Source organism: Ursus arctos, unplaced genomic scaffold, assembly GCF_023065955.2.
Source record: "Ursus arctos isolate Adak ecotype North America unplaced genomic scaffold, UrsArc2.0 scaffold_29, whole genome shotgun sequence".
NCBI classification, from domain to species: Eukaryota; Metazoa; Chordata; class Mammalia; order Carnivora; family Ursidae; genus Ursus; species Ursus arctos.
Window position 1 is genome coordinate 14,274,117 of NW_026622974.1, and position 23,049 is coordinate 14,297,165.

Sequence of the window (23,049 nt, forward strand, 5' to 3'; positions counted from 1 at the left end):
TCTCTTATTTTGAAACTTCAGGGCAGAATGTTCCTATGTGGTTTCGTCTTGCTTTATATAACCACTGTTTTATTCCTTTCACTAAAATGAGCATAACATTTTTTCAGATTTTTAAATTTGTTGAAGTTTACCCATGTGTGACTGATTCGATACAACTCAGACATTTCATTTACAGCCATGAAATAATAATACCCATTTGCCCTTAATAAGCCATATGTTCCGTACGTTCTGTTAATCAAATAGAAATCTTTCGTGGAAGAAATGACTGTGGGGTTGGACCCTTCCTCAGGTTGTTTAAAAATATTTACTTAGCTCCCAGCGGGCACTGAAACACTGTCTTAGTTCTGTTGAGGCATTAAGATGAAGTATATGATCTCCCCTTTGCTCTCAAAGAATTAGAGGTCAGCCACTAATCTCAATACTTTGTATTACTAAAAGTATATGTTTGGAGCCCCTGGGTGGCTCAGTTGGTTAAGGCTCTGGCTTTTGATTTTGGCTGAGGTCATGATCTTGGGGTTGTGGAATCAAGCCCACGAAAGGCTCCGCGTTCAGTGGGGAGTCCGCTTGAGAGTCTCTCTCTCCCTCTGCTCCTCCCCCCATCAAATAAATAAATCTTTTTTAAGAAAGAATGTATGTTTATGATGGTCATAGCTTCCTGTTCATTGACTTTCTTTTTACTGGTGTATAATATGTCTTTTCTTGTCCCTTATAATTTTTTACTTACTGTCCATTTTTAAAGATAATAACATTGCTATTCCAGTTTTATATTGGCTCGTATTAGAGAGATAAGTCTTTTCCTCCTCTTATTTTCAGTTTTTATGTCTTCTTGTGTGTGTATCTTTTGTTAACCATATATTCTCTGATCTTGATTTTTAATGGTACCTACATTTAGAGACTTCTCTTAATGTGTGAGAGTATCTCATCACATGACCTTAATACTGTCGTGTTATTTTACGTGTCCCATTACTCTGCTTTCCTATCTCTTTCTAGTTTTCCACCCAAGAGATAGGGTTTTAGGTCACTAGTTTAAAAGTGATTCATTCTTTTTGTTTGTTTGTTTTGTTTTATTTATTTATTAGACAGAGAGAGCGAGTGCACAAGCAGGGGGAGTTGGAGAGGGAGAAGCAAACTCTCATGAGCAGGGAGCCCAGTGTGGGGCTTGATCCCAGGACCCTGAGATCATGACCTGAGCCAAAGGCAGTCACTTAACCAACTGAGCCACCCAGGGCCCCCTAAAAGTGATCCATTCATTTTGTTGTTGTGATTGTCATTCACTTGGGGTCCACATTCATGTTCATATCCCCTATCAGTATCTAAATCTTCTAGTAACTAAGACAAGTCAGCCTGGCCCCTTCCATGACTTCTCATCATGTTGATGTATCCCATTCTAGATTTTTATTGCTGGCGTTTTATGGTTATAATTTCTCTCTTTCTTTTCTGTGGTCTTTCATGGAAACACCATACTACTCAAAATATTTTATTACCCTACCTTCCTGTATTTCTTGCCGTATCTCTTGCCTTTGGGTTTTTTTTTTTTTTTTTTTTTTTTTTTTTTATGTTATGTTAGTCACCATACAGTACTTTTTTAATTTTTGATGTGGTGTTCCATGATTCATTATTTGTGTATAACACCCAGTGCTCATTGAAATACTTGCCCTCCTTGATACCCATCACCAGGCTAAACCATCCCCCCACCCCCTCCCCTCTGAAACTCTATTTGTTTCCCAGAGTTCATAGTCTCTCATGGTTCATCTCCCCCTCTGATTTTCCCCTCTTCATTTTTCCCTTCCTTCTCCTAATGTCCTCCATGCTATTTCTTATGTTCCATGTATGAGTGAAACCATATGATAATTGTCTTTCTCTGCTTGACTAGTTTCACTTAGCATAATCCCCTCCAGTTCCATCCATGTCAATGCAAATGGTGGGTATTCATCCTTTCTGATGTCTGAGTAATATTCCATTGTATATATGGACCACATCTTCTTTATCCATTCATCTGTTGAAGGGCATCTCCGCTCCTTTGTTCATAGCAGCAGTGTCCACAATAGCCAAAGTGTGGAAGGAGCATTTGTTTCTTTTCTTTTTTGAGTCCTTGAACCAAGAAAGTTTTTTAAGGCAGTCCTTACTTGGCAAATACTCTGAGGCCTTGTATGCCTGAGAATATATTTTATGCTTCAATGTTTCAATGACTTTTTACCAGTTTATCAAATTCCAAGTGATAAAAATCTTAGACAATTTGGTAGTATTGTAACCATTTTTATCCTAATTTTGAAAAGATCTCACTCTTTGGAATGGCTGAAACCTACTAACCTAACCTAACCTAACCTAACCTAACCTAATCTAACAACATAACATAACCAGGGGTTTTCTATGGGCTTCTACACTTAGTAAATACCACAGCTATAGGGTTTGAAGTTTAGATAAAAACTACCATGGTTGTTAGGATGTGGTTCTGTCAGGAACTTAGCAAGGAGCAAAAGAAGACAGATTCACCAGAGAGGAGATTTTAGGTTAAGTGGAGGGCTGCCTCCTGTATGTAGCTTGTCTGCCCCAACTCCTTGTAGTTGGACCCTATTCCTCCATCCCTCCACACATTGTCTTACCCTACAGTTTGTGAATGATGTGAGTCCTTCCTAACGCTCTCACCACGTCTGTCATGCACCTTTCAACTGTCAGCACACCCGCCGCCTACCCGCCATCTTGCCCTAGCTCTTTGCTCCTGCAGTGCTACTGCAGCTTGGTCTTAGATCCCAGCCATTCCTGGGGGATTCTGACAGGGATGCTTGCTTCCCTGAGTCTTACAGTCAGACGGTCCTCAGCTCATCTGCCTACGAATCATTCACACAACTTTTTCCTCTTCAACCTCCCCTCCTTATGTTCTTTAAGATGCTGCTGGGAGAGTAGTGTTAGGGAAGAGCAGAGTGGGGTCTGGTAGGGGGTCTCTGGAGATCCAGGGGAGCACAGATTGGCCCCATCACATTTGTGCCTGTTCTTCCTCTCAAGAAACACTTTTCCAAATTTTTGTAATACATCGACTGACATCTGTTGACACGCTCCTGGGTTCTGGGATAGGTGTCTTGCAACTTGGGATAACTGGTTGCAAATTAGGAACAGCTGGGATGAGACTAAAGCACAACAGGAACTGAAAAAAATATTTACGAGGCTAAGTCTTAATACAGAGCTGCTTATTTTCTATTATATGTCCCATTGGGATAAAATAGCTAATAGCCCTTATATTCCATAGAAAAGAAAGAATAGGGGGAGAAAAATATTCCACCAACATTATCTTTGGTGAAGAAAGAGACATTTGGTTTATGATTGTATTAGTGTTAGTATGATATTGGCGACAATTGAAAGCGATGTTTTGCCTGTAGTCCTGCGCAACTAATCGTGGCCTCAAAGGAGAGAGGAAAGACAGAGAACCAGTATGCTTCCTTGTCAATTCCAATTTCGGTTTCTGGAATTTGAGTCCAAACATGGTGTTGGAATACAGATCTTGTTCCATTTTCATTACAACCTGGGAGCTGTGCAATGCAAAAAGTGAATTGTGTAGTTAATCCCCTCAGGGAAGTGGTTTTCTAGTTGAGAAAGAAGCAACTCTGGATGAAAAATGTGCATAAACACAGGGATGTGGTACGTTTTCAAAACAGGCTGAACACAGAGTAGATGAGAATAAAAAAAAAAATCCCATTAAGCTGCCCTTTAGAAAGTGGTCTTTAGAGGCAGGAATTCTAACTGTCCCAAGTCTTTGCCTCCTGAGATGAAAGAGAAAAGGCCAGGAATAAAAGTAGTATAATTTGGAAATGCTCAACTGGATCTCAAAAGACTCACTACAAAGATCAGAGCAGAAAATTTCTGTTTTCTTCTGATATTAGAGTGGTATCACACTTATTGGTACTTAGACTCCAAAATAATAACATTAATGACCATCGCTTAATAGCAAGTTTTCTCTGGGTTTGTAAGCAAGGAACATGGACCAAATTCCAACTGAGTTTATGATAATACTGAGGGATATTGTGAAACTTAATAGTATTTATAAAAGTTCATACAAAAGTTTACCATTGCTCGAGGCACCGCTGCTACCTCTGCTGTGGCTGAGGAGATTCCAGAAACAAAGGAGATTCCACGACGAATAACTTTTTGCCTGAGACAGCATCACTTATCAATTAACAGAGTTGCACTTACATATCAGACTCACCAAGTTATCCAAGTAGAGGAGGTACTGCAACTCGTCTATTTAGGGCCCAGATTTTAAAGATGAGGAAACCAAGGCCCAGAGACAAAGTGATGTTCCCAAGGTCACACAGGGAGTTAAAGGCCTAGGAGAAAAGTAAAAATTATAAGACTTTAAGTAATCTCTACACCTAATAGAGGCTTGAGCTCAGGGCTCAAACTTACTACGCTGAGATCAAGACTTACATTCTCTTACCGAGTGAGCCAGGCAGGCACCCCTGGCGTGGGCACATTTTTTTTTTTAAGATGTTATTTATTTATTTATTTATTTATTCATTCATTCATTCATTCATTCATTCATTCATTCATTCATTTATTTCAGAGAAAGAGTGCAAGTGCGCACAGGCCAATGTGGGGAGGAGCAACAGAGGGAGTGAGAGAGAGGGTGGAGGAAAGGATCTTTAGCAGACCCCAAGCTGAGTGTGGAGTCCCATGTGGGGCTCGATACTAAGGCCCCCAGATCATGACCTGAGCCAAAACCAAGAGTCTGAAGAATGCTCAACTGACTGAGCCACCCAGGTGCCCCTAGCATGAGCAAATTTTTAAAACTTTAGGGCATCACCAAAAATAGATCTGGCTCCTTTAAATTCTAATAATACATGTTTAAACTACTGGTGTTCTGGAAGTTTAAAAAATATTTTTGGCTAATGCAGATGAACTCTTTGAGACATATGAGTAGGAGTAGCATGTTTTTGCCTGTCACTGAGAGCAGGTTTTTCCTCATAGCACAACTGCCCTCAGTAAGGGAAGACTTGGAGCCTTGCCCATTTTGTACAAGACCCAGACTCTTGAGCAATGAAGTTGATCAGCTAGTGTTTGGTGTACAACTGCTAGCGTTTGATGGGCCCTAGTCTACAGCAGCTCGAAGTCTACGGGAAATGAGACAAACCCATGTTGAATAGTCTTCGTTCACTTAACACACATTTGAAAGGGCTTCCTCTTTTCCATAGTCTGTGGAGTTGGGGCATGTAAAATCCCTGCCTAGCCTCAGTTCCTGATGTTCTCCGACTCACTGTGCCCATGTACTCTGAATTTTCTCCCTATCTTCCCATCAGCCTAACTGTAATTTCTTTTCAGCGGTTAACCCCATATTCATTCTCACACCCCTCTGTTCCTACTAGGACACTTACCCTTTAGATTCAGTCTCTTGGAAAGAGATTTCTTCATCCTTCTAGATCAGGTCAGATTTTTGTTTTGAACCTTCACAGCCCTCTGAGCTTTTACTTCCTAACACATTATTTTGTGTTTGTTTCTCTATATTCCTGATTAAATCATTAATATCTGTCTCTCCCACTACTCAGTGGTCTCCAAGAGCAAGGACAATGGCTTTTTGTTCACTGTTTTATCCCTGACATCTAGCAACATGTCAGGCACACTAGCAGGTACTTAATTAAAAGAATCGGGGGTAAATTATGTAATTATATGACCACAATGCAGCTTAATTGATTAGGACATTTTGAATATAGTTAATTTCAGTTGTGAGTAGATAAATATTTGGAAAACATCAATTTCCTGAGTTCCTACAAAAATGTTGGTTGTGGCCTCCCTACTCAACCTGTGGTAGCATTGGCATCAGCTGAGAGCCACTTAGAAATGCAGGGTCCCGGGCCCTCTCCAGACCTACTATGTCAGAATGTAAAGATGATAGGACTCCTGGGGTATTTCCTATGCACTGGGATATGTTGTAAATGAGAGATTAAAAACTCAGATGCTTTCTTTGCCCAGGCAGATCCCCAAAATGAGTGAATCAAGCCAGTTATGTAGGCAGAAGCATGATAACAGGTGACTTCTGACCCTTGGTCTCCTCTTAGCAGGATGGTGGGGACTGTCTTGACATGAAGACCTTCATCTTCATCGAATACAGCTCTACTGATCTAGATGTTGGCAGGCCCGGTTTGTAAGACCTTTACGCAGTTCAAGAGAAACCAGAAACACAAACTACACGGAGAGTCGGTAGCCTCCAACACTGACAACTAGATTCAATTCCTTTTCAGGCAAAAGAATTGTGAGGCTCAAACAGAACACACATGGGTGATAGTTCTAGTTCCAAGGTCCCTGGTTTGCAAAATTTCATATTAATGAGGAGATTTTTAGGAATGCAGTAACCCATCCTAATTCCTCACTAATTCAGAATTCTTTAATTTTGCAAGTCAGAAAATCCTCTTTTCTCTAGCCATCTCATTTATTCTTTCTTTTGTTCATTTATTTACCCAGTTTTCATTTAGTTGTACTCGGTGCTGAGTGGGTCCTGTGCCAGGTGCAGAGGACCTAAAAATGAATAACATAATCCACTTCCAAAGGCTTATACTCTCCTAATAGCAATGTTATACTTATGAAATACATGATTTTATGTCGGTAGTGCTACAACAATTTGTCACATCTATTTTGAGAGATGTTCCTAGGGGGGGTTACATTGTAGCTGGAGTGGTTCACAAATCTAGATGGGACAACAGAATTAGAAGGTACGGCTTATCAAAGACAAATGGAGTGAAGGAGATTTATGAGATGTGGTTCAGCCAAAAAGCAATCACAAAGGACTGAATTCTTTTTTTTTTTTTTAAGATTTTATTTATTTGAAAGAGAAACAGAGAGAGAAGAGGGTCAGAGGGAGAGGGACAAGCTGACTCCCTGCTGAGCAGAGAGCCCAAAGCTGGGCTCGATCCCAGGACTCTGGGATCATGACCTGAGCCAAAGGCAGATGCTTAACCCACTGAGCCACCCAGGTGCCCTCCAAAGGGCTCAATTCTGAGTAGCATTTGTAACACCCTTGGTGATTTTAAAATGTTAACATTTCTTGCAACATTTCCTCAGCTTCATAATTTCTGGCAGACAAGAAAACCTACTTCATCTTTGTGTAGGAGGGAGAGCTCCTTCACCAAAGCTAGAGCGCTGAATTCCATTTCTCATATAGAGTCAAGGCTTAATGAAGTAATTCAACCACATTTTGCATATTTTCTCTTTTTTTTCCTAGTTGTTGGGGTTCTCATTTCTCCAGTTGGTTTGAGGGCATTTATCTGTCTTTGTTAGAGAAGTTCAGATTACGTTGGGAGAAGCAGTGACATTTATGAGAAAGCCACACTGGTAACAAACACTTCACAAGGCTTTATATGAGTTTGGTGGCAGCTGTGATCAAGAGCGTAATAAAAATCAACTGAATGATTTATTCAAATACCACTTGTTGATTGTTCCACAGTAGTGAGTGAGTGAAGGTCTAATTAATCTGTTATATAATATCCAGGGCATGAGTTTCCATCCAGGATCAAAATATTTTTTGTCTCATTTCACCTGAGCTTTCTCTTTCACTGATCCTCCTATGTTGAATAATGTTCTGATGATAAAATTAGTAACTTTTCATGTGTGGGGTTTTTTTGTCTTTTTTTTTTTTTTTTTGGCATAAGAGTAATTTGCTTTCCAGAACACTTATGACCAAGTAGACAGGCTTGGATGACTCTGTCCTTCCGTATACACCTATTCTCTGGATAGCACACCACTCACCTATTTAGAATTTATTTTATTTTATTTTATTTTATTTTATTTTATTTTATTTTATTTTATTACTTTTTTAAGTAGGTTCTATGCCCAACATGGGGTTCGAACTCATGACCCTGACATCAAGAGTTGCTTGCTCTACTGACTGAGCCAGCCAGGTACCCCTGTAAAATTTATTTTAATGTTTTAGTTTCATTGTCTCCATTCTGATTTGGAGAAGATTTTCACCCATGTTTTATTGGCTCTGCCACCCCCGCACCTAGCATCTCTAACCCTCGTACACTATAGAATCTCTCCAGCAGAGATATCAGCATTCAGCATTATTGCTCTCCAGTGCTTCAGTATGTCTTCCCTAATCATAACATATCAGCATGTCTACCTGATGCTTCTTCACTCATCCTAGAGAGTAGGGGGTCTAGAGTCACCGAGGAAAATCTTGAGTCTATTCCATACTCTAAGGCAATGCTTTAATCTAAACTTTCTTCTTTATTCTTTCCCTCAGATTACTTTAAATCTTCCAAGTGCACCCCCCACCCTCACCGCCTTCGATATTTTGTACATCAGCCATGGAGACTTTTTTTGAAATGAAAATCTGAGCACACATGCCCCTTTTCTTGCTTAAAGTACTTCCATGGTTTCTCATTGCCTGGAGAATGAAGCCAGGCTCCTTATCTGACACGTAAACTCCATTGTATTATGTCTCCAGCGTGGCCTTTCAGAGCTACACCAGGCACTCCTGACTGCTTCTGACCTCTGAATGGGGTGCTCATGCCTTTAATATGTGGCTCTCCCTTTTGTGAAATGGCATACACTTCTCCCTTTCCCTGGCCCCCCATCCCATCTCCAGAGTATCTTCCTGGCATATTATCACTTCATCCTTGCTTTGAAAGCTCAGTGTGTGGAACTTTCATCTGGATTCCAGTCATGGCTCTGCCACTTACTAGTTCCTGACCTGGAATAGGTCCTTCTGTCTCTCCATGCTTTGGTTTCCTCATCTGTGAAACAGGGTAATACTTGTGCTCACCTCACCAGATTGCTGTGAAAACTAAACAAATACATGTGATGAATTTGTCACATGAGTACAGAATTATTATGGCTAAATCTATTAACCTTCAAAGTATTAATATCACATTTTATTTTACATTTTCAGTCAGTTTGAGGATAATACAAAGGCAAACCCACTATGATATAAAATCATAAAATAGAAGAAAGCATTCCAAAGCCAAACAGAAATGATTTGGGGATTACCAATTAATTAGGATTAATCATTTTCTGTTCTCTTTTGTTGATTAGGGTAATTAACACATAGTTTTTAAAATTCAAGATTAAAATGAAATGGATTTAAATGAATGAGTACCTATATTGGAAAGAAGGAATGAAATGGAAAAATAGATATTACATAATTGCTCAATTACCTTTCTAGTCTTAGCTGAACATTTTATTGGAAGGGTTCCAACATTTTTAAATTTTAGGATATTTATCCTATTTTATCTTAGGAGACTAGGAGAATGAAATTTGACATTGTGCAAACTCTGATGATTTATATAATTACCCTACTGCTTAGCTTAGGTATGCTAAAGAGTCTGCTGCCTCCAGGACCAATTACCTGGGTCTAAGGTTTGAAATGGTACGTAGGGTCGAGTCCTGAGCCATTCTGAGGATCTCAGGAGATGCTGATGAACAAGAGAAAGGAAGCACTTCCGGCTGATTTCTGGAATGCTATTTAGATCTCTAGTTAGCTCTGAGGCCAGATCATGCTTCTATTTAAAGCAATGGCTTCAGGCAGCCAGGAGTCCTGTGTTATGATACCCAGAGGATTTCATAATTGGGAACAGAGTGTAATGTTTGAGATTTAGTGAAACTATAACTTTAGATAAAAACAGTCTCCATTCTTGAAAATCTGCTGGCACAGAGGGAGGGAAGCCTGAAGAAAGGTGAAGCAGGACCCCCTTGGCCTTCCCAGCAGCCAGTGCTGGCACGGTCCTGGGGCAAGGCCAGATTGCTGAGTTTTACTGGAGGATTAGGAAGTAGGCATTCTTCTACCGAGTTACTGATCAAATCAGGACCCTCCTGAGAGTGAAAGCTGGGCAATTATTTTCATACTCCTGATTTGCCCAGGACAATAACAGAAACAAGAACTGTTCTGGGCAAACCGAGTATTGTGGTTACCCTGAAGTTGCAATGAGGAGAAATGGTGAGAGAGAGGGACAAACAGATTTATTACCAATGATAGCTCTCCCCACTCTTCATGTGCTTGGGTCCTTCATTCTGCCTCTCTCTTTTTCTTGCATGATCTATGTTTTTCTTCTATCTTAATAGGTTTAAGTATATGTCTAATGCTCAGATGACCCATGCAGTAATCTAATTCCTATAGAGGCACGAAACCTCTTCTCTGTGAAAATGTCACTGTGCTGTAAACTATAACAGCATATCCTATAAGATTACAATGTTTATGAAGTCCTTGTATATTGAGAGTATTACTGTTTGCAATAATGCACAATGCTTTGTATTCCAAATAAGTGTTTACTATCTATAGGGACATCTGCATTTCCTGTGGATGTAAGCATGATTTGTTTCTTTTGCTTTGGAGCTTTTCAATTTGAGGCCTATTGTGAGGGTTGAGGCATAAATATAGCTTCATTTCCTTTCTGTGAAATCTGTCAGTGTGTTTTAACCAATCATTCATTCAATAAACAATTAATAAGTGTCTATACTATCTGCCAGACGCTGTTAGAATTTATGTGGGACACAAAGATACAGAAGGTGTGGTCTTATGTTCAAAGTATTCACCACTGGCAATTTTTTTTTTCCTGTGTCAAGAATATCTTCCCTTGTTTTTAATAACAAATCAGTTCAGATCGAATGTTTACACTTGGAAGAATCTACTATGCTCAGCAATAATATTCGTCTGTCATTGTTTATCTATTTAAATGAAATGTAAACATTTATTTCTCCTCACTTCTACCCCCATCACATCCTGGGCATCTCTTCTGTGAAGCTGAGTCATCCAATGGTGGCTATTCCTGAACATGAAAGTCTTGATTCCAGAGAGGTAAATGTAAGATACAATTAGAGATGTAGTTATCCATTTCCATGTGATAGTTGATTGTAGAAATAAATATTATTTTAAAAATATTAAGAAGATCATGCTTTTTATCCCCTTTAAAAAATAATAAAACTAACTGGCCCACTTTGTGGTGTTCAGAAGCAACTGATAGTTGAGTAAATTCTTGCTTCTTAACGTAGAAGGTGGTTCTAGAGGTCCCCATATGTGTAGCACCTTGATCACAAACCAGCTCTTTCTATTCCAGTGTCTGTCTCTGAGATTTCCACTTTGGAGTCATATGCAAAACCCTGTTGTCTTCTCTCAGTGGTCAAAGGGTGTTCGTAATACTTATGGGGGGTCTTGTGAATCAGAGACCCCAGTATGTCCTGGTGTCTCAGTTTCAGCTCACCGGAGGATGTCTGCTGAGCTCACTGAGCCCTGCCCCTGATCCCCTGGTAAATTCGGCTTGCGTTATGTAGCTCGTAGGCAAAAACATGCCAGCTGAAACGTAGCCTCTGATTTTCATACAAATGTGTAGCCACTTTCACATTTTGAGCTGATAAAAAATAAATTTAAGAATCTCTCTTTTATAAATGCGATACCAAAGAGGCAAAGAAAAAATTCTGTACAGGAATTTTTAATTTTCTGTTAATCAAGAGTAAGAATTACTGAACAGTGTTTTCTTCTTCTACATCCTCTCAGACAAAGTGGTAAATGTGAGGGGAAAAAAGTGATTTTTAAAGGACTTGCCTTTCAGAAGGGAGTAAGAGAGCTCATGCTTTCATTTCAGATACCCTTGCAAATGAGGCGTGGTCAATTTTGCAGCCTCCAATTTAGAAAAAAAAAACAAACATAATACAAGAGAGAAGTAGGAATAATAAAATTCCAAATAAAATGTAACTTTTCCCCAAGCAAATTTTCTACAATTTAGGGCGTATTATCTACTTTTCATAAACTGATGTTCCTATTGCTGCAAATTTTAAAACCTGTATCATATGAGACCATGTGGCTTTCTGCTCTAACATTAGGCATTAGACTAGACAATTGTGTTATGAATAGGTGTGGATTTCTATCTTTGAGCACATCTTCGATTATTTTTAAATAGGATTCTTGGTTCCATGAGTATGGACATACAGAATGATTTTAAAAGATAAAGCCAAATTACATTCCTGAAAAATTATAACAATTCACCTTAGGAGGAGCCTGTTTTTACAGCTGTTTCCCTGTACTCTTGCCAGCATAGAGAACTATCATAATTGTCAATTTACTGAGAGCTTACTATATGTTAAAATGTATTATGCACTTTATATGCTTTATTTTACTTATCTTCACAAAATGAAGTTAAGTACTATTATTCCCATTTTACAGATGAGGAAACTGAGGCTGAGGGGAATCAGTATATTGCCTAAGGTGAAATAGCTGGGAAGTATCTACTCCATCAGGAATTGAATCCAGATCTGACTGCCTAGAGCCTATGCTCTTAAGAACTCTACCATACTCTGTCCAGCTCTCTATCCAAATCTCTAGCTATACTATCTAAATCTTTCTTCCCTTTTTTTTTTTTTTAAGATTTTACTTATTTATTTAAGAGAGAGAGCACGCAAGAGAGCACAAGCAGGGGGACTGGCAGAGGGAGAGGGAGAAGCAGGCTCCCCACTGAACAGGGAGCCCAATGCAGGGCTCGATCCCAGGACGCTGGGATCATAACCCGAGCCAACGGCAGGCACTCAACTGACTGAGCCGCCCAGGTGCCCTAAATCTTTCTTCCTTTTAAAATCATATTTTAGGGGCACCTGGGCGGCTCAGTCAGTTGAGCGTCTGCCTTCGGCTCAGGTCATGGTCAGGATCCCAGGGTCCTGGGATGGAGCCCCAGGGCACCGCGGCCTGCAACCTGCTCAGCGGGGAGCCTGCTTCTACCTCTCCCTCTGCCTGCTGCTCCCCTGCTTGTGCTCTCTCTCTAAAAAAATAAAATCTTTAACAAACAAATAAAATCATATTTTACAATATTGACAATTAAAAAGGGAACTTATTTTTCATATTTATTTGCATTTTAAAAATTCTGTATTTTTCTGTTATTTTCATCTATTTTGTTTATGCAGTATGTTAGGTATTTATCTACCAGTATGGTAATATTTTTCTTACTGAGTTGCAGACTCCCTTCATATATTAAGGATATTAATTCTTTGTCAAATGTGCTAGCCCTTTCAGGGTGATGGTGGCAGATTGTGTTAATAGTAAAAAAATTGGACAGTTATGTCCAAAAATAGAAAGACTGAATACATCTTACACATTTCAATGAGTGTTTTCCTAACTTTCCCATTCAGCCATTGGCTTAACAACTCACTCTACGTTTCTCGTCACTGATTATTTAGGTTCTTGATTTCAGTAACCTGCAGAGGCTTATCTTCTCTCCAACTCTTAAGCTTTTCCTTCTGTCATCTGAGCTCTTTCCTTTCTTTTCTTTTCTATTCTTCTCTTTTCTTTCTTTTTTTTTTTTTTTGAGTAATCTCTACACTCAATATGGGGCTCGAACTCACGATCCTGAGATCAAGAGTCACGTGCTCTACGCACTGAGCCAGCCAGGTGCCCCCAAATTTTACACATCTCAGATGACTATAAAAAGATAAGCAAATGTTCTCTTTCTTTCAAACATAATAATTTTGGCTCAAACTCACATAGGCTGTTCTACACAATAAGTGTTTCCACACAGTAATAGAAAATCAATTGGTTATTTAAACAACAAAGACATCTAGTTCAGATAATAAATGCTGAATTAAGAACTTTTGAATGTGTTGCAAAAAAGAAAAGCTTGGATGTCATATTTGCATTTTTTTGCACGAATTACCATAATTCTAGAGACAAAACTTAAAATTAAGCTAGTGGGTGAGATTAACAAAAGATTTCAACCTCAGGTTTGGAATATATGAGAATAAGGAAACTAAAGTTTATGGGGCGCCTGGGTGGCACAGCGGTTAAGCGTCTGCCTTCGGCTCAGGGCGTGATCCCGGCATTATGGGATTGAGCCCCACATCAGGCTCCTCCGCTATGAGCCTGCTTCTTCCTCTCCCACTCCCCCTGCTTGTGTTCCCTCTCTCGCTGGCTGTCTCTATCTGTGTTAAATAAATAAATAAAATCTTAAAAAAAAAAAAAGGAAACTAAAGTTTGAAGTTTAATATTTATGAGAGATAGTGAGTTACTGTTGGTATTAAAAGAACTGTAAATAATTAAGCAAAAGGCTATTTTATTTTTCCAGTGTGCTGTATTTTACTTGTTAGTAATATTGGCACATTTTAGAGCAATTTCACAACTTCTTACAACTTCTTATGATAGGCGGGCAGACTGCAATATTGACCAGTATGTTTTCCCAAACCCTGTCTTTTTAATTTATTTACCTACATGGCATCAACCAAGAAAATGATCTGTTTTTATAAAACAATTCTATTCTTGTGACTCTATAGCCTGAAGAATAACCTGTTCCAGTTAAATACCCAGTGAAAATAAAGAATTATGGAAGAACTTTGACTGGATCTCAGAATCCCCCCTTGGTTTTTCTTTCAGTTCTTAAAGACAGCAGTTTGTCTTTCTTACTACCAGAGTCCCACCTCTTATTTTTAATCATGTTATTTGTAGATATTAGTTTTTCAAATTTGCTTTGTAATTCCTTTAAAAATGAACAGACCTCAGATTTATCTGATTGGATTTGCCCCTTGTTTGTCTAAATCATATGATTTAGAAAATACACTTTAAAAGAACTAACTCAAAAGAACATTCCAGTTATAATCTAGTTCAGGGGTTCTCAACTCGGGCTGAACATTAGAATCCACTGGGACTTTTTAAAAGCCCCAGTAGCAGGGTTTCACTCCAGGCAAACTAAGTTGAAGATCTCTGAAGGGCGACGAAGGCATTGGTTGTTTGAAAATCTCTCCAGGTGGTACAAGTGGACAACAAGAATTGAGATCTTCAAATTCTAGCTCCTTTCTTGATGCTCTAGGAAAGCAAGTGAGTTATTCAATCTCAGAAACAAAAATTTGAAAGTAAAAACAGGAGAATCAAAAAGAAGTTTGTTTGAATTAATAAAATTGGGTCACGTATTTCTATCAAGCGATCATAAAGATTTAACATGTGCTTTAACCTGGTAGGTTAATTTTGAGAGCTCTGTCCTATGTTGAGATTCACCATAATTTTCTTAGTAAAATCTAACATTTCTTTCTGTTTTCTTTGATATCCTACACAAATTTGGAAAATCCTTAGGCTAGGCTGGGCTGGGCATAGCATTTGGTGCAAGCTGAGTGTGGGGGGTTGGGAGGGTATTATATTCCAAAGGATATTTTATTTACCATTTTATATGGCACTTCCAAAAATACTTGGCCAATGATGAACCCTCATACAAGCAGATGAAATCCCTAAATAATTGATTTGACCTGATCAATTTTCAAAGAAGGTCACTTTCATACATGTCGATTGTTCACACCAAAGCAATAATTTCCAAAGTAGGTGTATATGTAACACCATCTAATTTATAGCAAGCTCCCTGCCTGAGGTAAATGATTTCCAAGCAGAGTTACTTAGAAGAAATTAAATGCTAGTAGCAATAATTATTTCTGACTGTATTCACCATGTCTTGTGAATTCAGCAACTCTTTGATCCACAACCACTCTACAACCCACTTCTCTTTCCACAGGCTTAATTGTGAAAGTCATACTGGGGAATGAGATAGAATCAGACCTGCTGCTCTTCCCATCGCCTGCTACATGCAGCCCTGGGCCTATTTTATTTTTAACTTGAGGGTCAATTGATTTCCAAAAACATGATGAGATGCAGTTGATTCTGACCTTTTGGATCCACTTGCTATTAACACAACTTGAGAGCTAATCATTCACCAGCTGCCCATAAACACATACTAGGCAAATTCTTCTCCTGTTTTCTCATTCCTTCTCTTTGCAGATTTTTGATAAACATTTAAGAGTTGGCACGATAACAATAGTGCTAGCAAGGTGACTACGACTGATTAGCTGCTGTGGTGCATATAAGCATTTTGGGTTCATTTTATTTTAAATTCCAGAACCTCCATTGGCGTTTAAAGTTCTAATCTTAGGGGACACAAGTCTCGTTCCTTTATCTCTATTCTCCAGATGAGAACATACAGAAAAGAAAATAAGTGTCTTGTCCATGGAAGCCACTCTCATTTTCTGGTTTGATTCAAGGGTAAAATGAGATTATCAAGAGAAATGGGCCCACTCTGTTCCCTTGAGGCAATTTCCCATAGACGTTATTTCTCAAAATCAGGCTTTGATAAATCTTGGATTGTTGAGTTCAAGGTTGTAATCTCAGGCAAGAACTCAGAATCTGGATATTATTAACTGCTGATTAAAAGAAAATGCATATGCTTTGATAGACAACTGGCTGGAGAACCAGAGTAAATTTGTCTTATAAACACAAATAATATGAACTCCTGGATGGATAGCCATCCAGGTAGACAAGGCAAAGAGAAAGAGAAGGACATTCCTACCACAGATTTGGCAACCCCATCAAAATGACTTTTCTGGGTTGTAAGCCCCCTGCCTGTTTGGGGGAAATATAATTTTAAAAAATGCTGCTAACCCAGAAATCATCTTCTTAAAGATAGTAGAGAAAGGAAACACTTTTGTTATTAAATAAGCATTAAACCAGAATGTGATATGCATCACAATCACAATTGCAAAGACAGGAAGAAATCTCACCCTTCATATAGCCAAGCAGATATAACCCATTATATACACGGTTCTCAAGATAAACAATAATTCAGTTCATCCTCAAGTAAGAAGATTTGGCAGTAGTATTTATTATACATAGTTCACCCTAAATTGACTGGTAATTGGGGCCACTGTGTTAGTTAATTGGCTTTACACAAAGCAAAAGTACACTTCTCATATCTTTATGACAAGAGTTAGTTTTACAGCTTGGAGCCAGGTGTCAGCTAAAGTTAGGCTCTTATCCTCTCTCAGAAACCAGGAAATAGGGGTGCTGTCTCACTTGGACATTTACATACAAAGGAATGATTCTCAAAGTCCTTGAGAAAGACATTCCTGGGTCTTAAAGCCGACAAAATGCCCTTTGAATTTTCAGAAGAATGTATATATATTTCCAAGGAAGGAGAATGTATTTAACGAAGGAGGGAGGGAAATTGCTTCCCATATTTTCTTTTTTAAAAAGATTTATTTATTTATTTTAGTGGGGGGAGGAGCAGAGGGAGAGAATCTTGTAGACTCCCCACTGAGCATGGCACCAATGCAGGGCTCAATCCCAGGATCCATGAGATCATGACCTGAGCCGAAACCAAAAGTTGGCCGCTTAACTGACTGAGCCACCCAGGCACCCAAATTCCCCTGTTTTCAATGAGAATGAAGCCTCTTCTTTTTAATTTCTCTTTGTTCTTTTAACTGGTCGACAAGGGGCAGAGCTGCAATCTGAAAGTCTTACTTTGAAGTGGTCAATAAAAAGACACGAGTGTCCTTTGTTTTTCTTTTCTAAGGACACAGTTGAATCTAATATAGAAGAGGTGGGGGTTCGACAAGTTTGGGATCTCTCCTTCAAAGTCATCTCAATAGATTATTGTTGGGTTTTGCATTGTCGTGAGTCATGGTAAAGCTGAGCAAAAGTCAGGGAACTAGATGGACTTACATTCCTCTGTGTGCTAATTTCTCAAGATAAACAAAATAAGATGAGGGCTAAAAATTATTTGGAGCTCAGGTCATGCAGATATTAAATGTTTTGACCCCAGATTCAATGTGATGCTCTCTAGCATCGGGTATACCTATATTCTCTATCAATCGACTTTTATAGCACCCTTAATTACTGCACATTTTATAGCTTCTGGCTTCTGGACAATGAATTCTGATACTAGATCCTGTGTTTTCACGCCAAAGTTAGTAGTTATGTAAATGTCCAAAATACATTTAATATCTTTCAGAAAACAATGAATATATAGCAATAAGATTATATACATTTCCTGGAAATAACTTTTTTTCTGGATACATGAAGTCTGGTTTCATACTTACAAGGGCACATATGTAGATCATTTTGCTTTCATTTGGCAGAGAAAAGTATACATGAATGGTTTTGTATAAAAAGGGAATAAAAAATTTACACTGCACATTCTTTTAAGAAACGCTTTCTGTAACATTGGCTTAAAGTTTTACAGCCCTACATTACTTATTACCCAAAGCTCGCGCAAAATAAAAAAATTGGAATTTGAGTCCCTTCAAAATTATTATTTTTAAAAAGGTCCTAAGTTCTTTCTTGTTTGTATTTTCTGATATCCAAAATAAGTGTGTTGTTCAGCTGGCAGCGTGGGAAAATCCCGAGCCTTAGCTACCAGGGGACTAGTCTGAAACATAAGGATTTATTTATTTATTTTATTAATGAACTTCATTTTTCTGAAATATCAGACCTTTGTTTTTCCCAAGTTAGGTAACGCCTTACGTACTGAGATTGGCAAAGGAAGCTAAGAACTTCACAAAATGTCAAAAATCCTGACTCTACCCGTCATAGCATGACGCATCATTTTAAACCAGCTGCTGAACTGTGATGCCAGACATTACTTTGATCTGCCAGTGCGTTCAGGAAGAACCCAGAAATAGTGCCGAGTGTGCCAGCATGGCAACAGTGGATGAGCTACCTATTGCTCTCCAGTCTGACTTAATTACTCACATAATCATAAATCTTATATGAAAAGAATTCAGAGGACATGGAGTCCAGTATTTGATTAGATGTTCTGAACCTGTCTGCACTTATATCCTTACACATCTTCTGTTTAAATACTTCCAGTGACACAGTTGGTCATTTATAAACCACACACAATATGGGTTTTCATATATGGCTAAGACAGACAAATGACTACACCGCCAACAAAAACACATAGAAAACACTGGACGGACTAGGGTTTAATTTCAAATGCTGTGGCCTTGGGCATGATATTTAATCTTTTCGGGCCTCAATTTCATTCTCTGCAAAATGAGATCAAGGGATAATGGTGAAGATCTGCATTTATGCATGCAAAGTGCTTAGCATATAAAATACATAACACTTCATAAGCATTGGCTAAAGGATGATGATTCCTTTAAATCTCTTGTAGTATTAGCTACCAAATGTTGGTACTTTCAGGAAAATCAAATAGATGGTGGTTTTTATTTGTTAGAAAGAAAAGGAGGAGATGTGATTTAGTCATTTCCTCCTTTTATTTTAAAGCTTTGGAGAATCCCAGATGATGAAAGCTACAACTTAATTATTTCATGACTACTGATTTTCTGTGGCCAGAACAAATCAGTGCAGTGCTGGAGCTGCCCTCTTGGTTCAGTAGCTTTTTCGTTACCTCCTCCTTCTTGTACCAAATGTAGTTTGTCCTAAATGTTACAGAATGTACCCATGTCTCACCATTCTGCTTAGCTGCTTGGCCATGCCATACTCAGGTTTTCTGTCTCTTCACTTACCCTTGTACATAGTTCGTGTTTCTTTTGGAGTCAGGTCTCCCAGGCCACAGCTTCATCACCCTGTGATCCGGCCCAGGGCCAAGCAGGGAGACTTGCTTACAGAAGAGCAAAGGGCCTCTTCTCTTCTCCACCTGCCATTTTGGAATGCTCCATTGGCATCCAGAAGTATAAAGCTATGGTCGTTTCCTTCCATTAGTGCCATTCCATGACATTGTTCGATTAGAGTGATGTTATAGAACTAAATTTCTCTTCTGCCCTCATCTCTGATACTTTCTTTTAAACTTCCTTTCTTGCTTGTATAATTTACCGAGACCCATCCCCCTCAGTTAGGTTTATGTCTTCTGTTCCGGAGAGTCTAACCCTGTCAAACAGGAACACATGGAGATTGATGGATAAAGAAATTATGAAAATCACTCCTGTGTCACACCGTAGCATTATATAGCCAATTGAATCAATATATGAAACAACAACAAAAACAACAATAGGAGGTCCATTTGGGGTCTCTGTCTGTCCATTTTGCAAAAGCTGAGACTTATTCCAGTCCCACTTCACTTTCCCTCCTTGTTTGAGAGATTACATTCTTGGGAATGGTGGAGTCATCCACGCTAAAGGAAGGGGGCGGGCAGCAGCCAAGTGATCAATGGGTAAGGGCTTGTGGGTGGGATACGGCAATGCTGTACCTTAAGGCTGCACCGGCCCCCCAAAGCCATCATAACCCCTTGCACGAGGCCGGAGCTGCTTTGCTGAGCTCTCAAGAGATCAGAGTCTGATTGAAGGTACAGCTGCATGTCTTTATTATGCCATTAATTGTGTAACAAGAAAACAGCTCCCGAGGGAAAAAAGAAAAACAATTTCCTACTATAAATAATGTTTTATATGAGACTCTATGCCCAAATGCTAATGTATACATTTTCAGGTGTGTAGTTTTGAAGTTTTATTTATCTCAGCAACCTGACTACTATTTTCTCTTGTTTTGTAGCAATGAAGTTGGAGCAGAAGCTGAAAACACAGGCCGCGCTGAAGTTTCTAGAATGCTGGTGCTAATCACTTGCTAGATTTGATGTTTAATTTTTTTTTTTTTTTTTTCAGTATGAGTGTTCCCTTTATGAACTGCAATGCAGAAGTGGAATTTAAAACAAAAGTGTGCAGGCATATAACATCGCAGTACCCGACTAACACCCAGCGTAAAAAAGATTGATCTACAGCTTCCCGCACCACTGTTAGAGCCTTTAATGCCTTCTATTAAGCTGACGGCAAAACTAACATGCCCCTATATTTAGCAGCCAAATAAAGAAGAATCATGGGTAAATAGAAGGATGGCTGTGACTATTTTTCAACACCAGTTTTATTTAATGCATACGTTACTTACTGAATCAGGTTTTATTTCCCTTTTGATTGATTGATTTTTTTATGTGTAAAGAAAATGAACAACTTTAAAAAAATGAGCCCCTGCCTGCTTTCAGGGGATGCTAATATTCAGGGGTTCACTGGGGTGATCTTGAACATGAGAATGTTGGTATTTCACATAACTCATGCAGTTTTCCTGTTCTGTTTGGGTTCCACACTCCTGGGACAGACCACATACTGGGGGCAGCCCAGTGATGTTCAGCACCGTGTTGCTGGGATGTTGCTTATATCGTGTTTTCTCTGTTTGTTGTCACATGATTCTTGTGAAGGCTACTTCAGAGTCAGTTCATACTTGTAATCTTGGGAGCAGTAAAGACCACAGAGCAAACCCATACTGTGATGACAAGCCTGGGAGCCCACGCTCCAGCATACCCAATGCTCACCAAATTGGCCATCTGTCCTAGCCTTGTCTATGTGGTTTCCTTTTTATAGCCTTCTGTCCGGCTGGGCAGCCTAGAGCAATACACACTAATCAGCAAACCATGACAATTCTAGACAGTGTGCTCCCCCCGGTAGCAGGAGGTGAGCCTTGGTAATGGCTCCTTTACTTACTTCTTGCACATAATTCTTGTTCCCTTGGAGCCAGCTCTATTTGAGCCGCAGCTCTCTCAGACCACTGCTTCATTATTCCATAATCCTGCACAAGACAAAGCAGGGACAGTTGTCTACAGAAGAGCAACAGGTCTTTCTCATTCTCCACCTGCCATTTTTGGAGGGATCTATTGTCAGTCATCGATTGGCACCTGGAAGTACAAAGCTCTCCTACCGTCTCCATTCGCCTGCGAGGAGCAGAAGAGCTCCAGCACAGCTCTCTGCTCATCTCCAGAACAAACACCGCTTCTCTATCCACCTGCTACATTGTGTGAGGCATCACTTTAGATTATTAATAATAATCTCGTATTCACTGTGTTCTTCTCATGTGCCAGGCGTCACACCAAGTGCTTCATATGACTGTAACCTAACCATCATAATGAGACTGCAAGGTAGGTAATACTATTACGTATATTTTATGTTTGTGAGAACAGATTCCAAAAGATTAACTCTAGTTCTTAAGTGGCAGAGGCAGAATTCAAATCCAGATACTCTGACTCAAAAACCAGCCATTTATTGAGCCATTCATTCATTCATTCATTCATTTTTTTCACACCTTCAGTGTGAAAAGTTGAGTTTATCACACTTCCCAGTTCATGGCGGACTGCCATTACAAGTTTGGGCAAGTTCTCCTCCTATGTATTGGTTGATTAGATGATTAATTATCTTTTATAACAGCATCCGTCTTTCCTTCCCATGATTTAGGCACACATTCTCATGTGTTTAATGTAGAGTCTCTACTTACATGTTTTGAAGTTGTGCATTGTTTTTGTCTGCATATATAAGAATCATAAATGATATTGTTTATATTCTGTTTCTTTTTTTTTCCACCCCCACTATGGTTTTTAAGGTTTTTTAAAAAAAAGATTTATTTTGTTTATTTGAGAGAGAGAGAAAGAGGGGGAGGGGCAGCAGCAGAGGGAGAGAACCTCAAGCAGACACCCTGCTGAGCATGGAGCTGGACTTGGGGCTCAATCCCTCAAACCCTGAGGTCATGACCTGAGCCAAAATCAAGAGTCAGAAGCTTCACCTCCTGAGCCACCCAGGCACCTGGGTCTTTACATTCTATCCACAATGCTCTGTAAGTGTCAAATGGATTGTTTCCTCACAGCGGTATGGTATGCTCTCATCACAAATCAGCCACGCACCTGTCCATTGGTGGTCTTTCAGGTTGTCTTCCTCTATCAGATATGGTTGTGATGCACAACCTTTCATGTGCTCCTTTGTGTATCTTTGTGAGAATTTCTCTGAAATATGTCCCCAGGATTTGCATTGTTTAATCATAAATACTCATGTACTTAATTTGACTAAATCCTCTCAGAATGCTGCTCTTTAGAGTGGACATACTCATTTTTATTCCCACCAGCAATGCATTAGGGCTCTTACATCACTGGGTTCTTCTCCACCTTTGAAGGTCTGAACTTTGAAACAGGCTATATCATCATTGAAGCCAACTTCTAAGATGGGCGTTTTCTTTGAAATAGTGTCCTGTTTATCTCACGTTTTCCGATTCTCAGAGCCTTTTATACTCCAACTCACTGCAGTTGTCAAATACTGGCTTCATTTCATTGATGGAAAACTTGAACCACAAGAGTAATATGACTGAGGTCACCAAAGTAGTGAATGATAAACCAAGAACAGGGTCTTTTGGTTTTCCTACCATGTTATTTCTACCAAAACAAGCTGCATCTGAACATCGTGGTCTAACCTATTGATTCAGTTTCTCAGCAAAAATCAGTCTTAAGATCATGAGTACAGGAAGTGCAAATGTTGGTTGTGGAGAGAACTTGGAGAATTGGGTGTTTTTTAGTTTGG

At 39.2% G+C, this 23,049-nt stretch overlaps 1 protein-coding gene across 24 annotated transcripts in view; it reads left to right on the forward strand.

Annotated features, from left to right (window-relative positions):
- MLIP (muscular LMNA interacting protein) overlaps nt 1–20,550 on the forward strand; it is a 240,849-nt gene extending 220,299 nt beyond the window's left edge. For 16 of the 24 annotated variants that reach the window (XM_057303877.1, XM_048219726.2, XM_048219725.2 and 13 more), the window contains 2 exons: nt 10,721–10,774; nt 20,216–20,550. In XM_057303877.1, the coding sequence (XP_057159860.1) occupies nt 10,721–10,774; nt 20,216–20,221 (60 nt within the window). In that variant the 3' untranslated portion in view covers nt 20,222–20,550. Of the gene's footprint in view, nt 1–5,026; nt 5,050–10,720; nt 10,775–20,215 lie in introns of those variants that run through there. The other 8 variants (XM_057303878.1, XM_048219721.2, XM_048219723.2 and 5 more) reach the window with 2 other exon arrangements.
- Nucleotides 20,551–23,049: the final 2,499 nt, after the last annotated feature.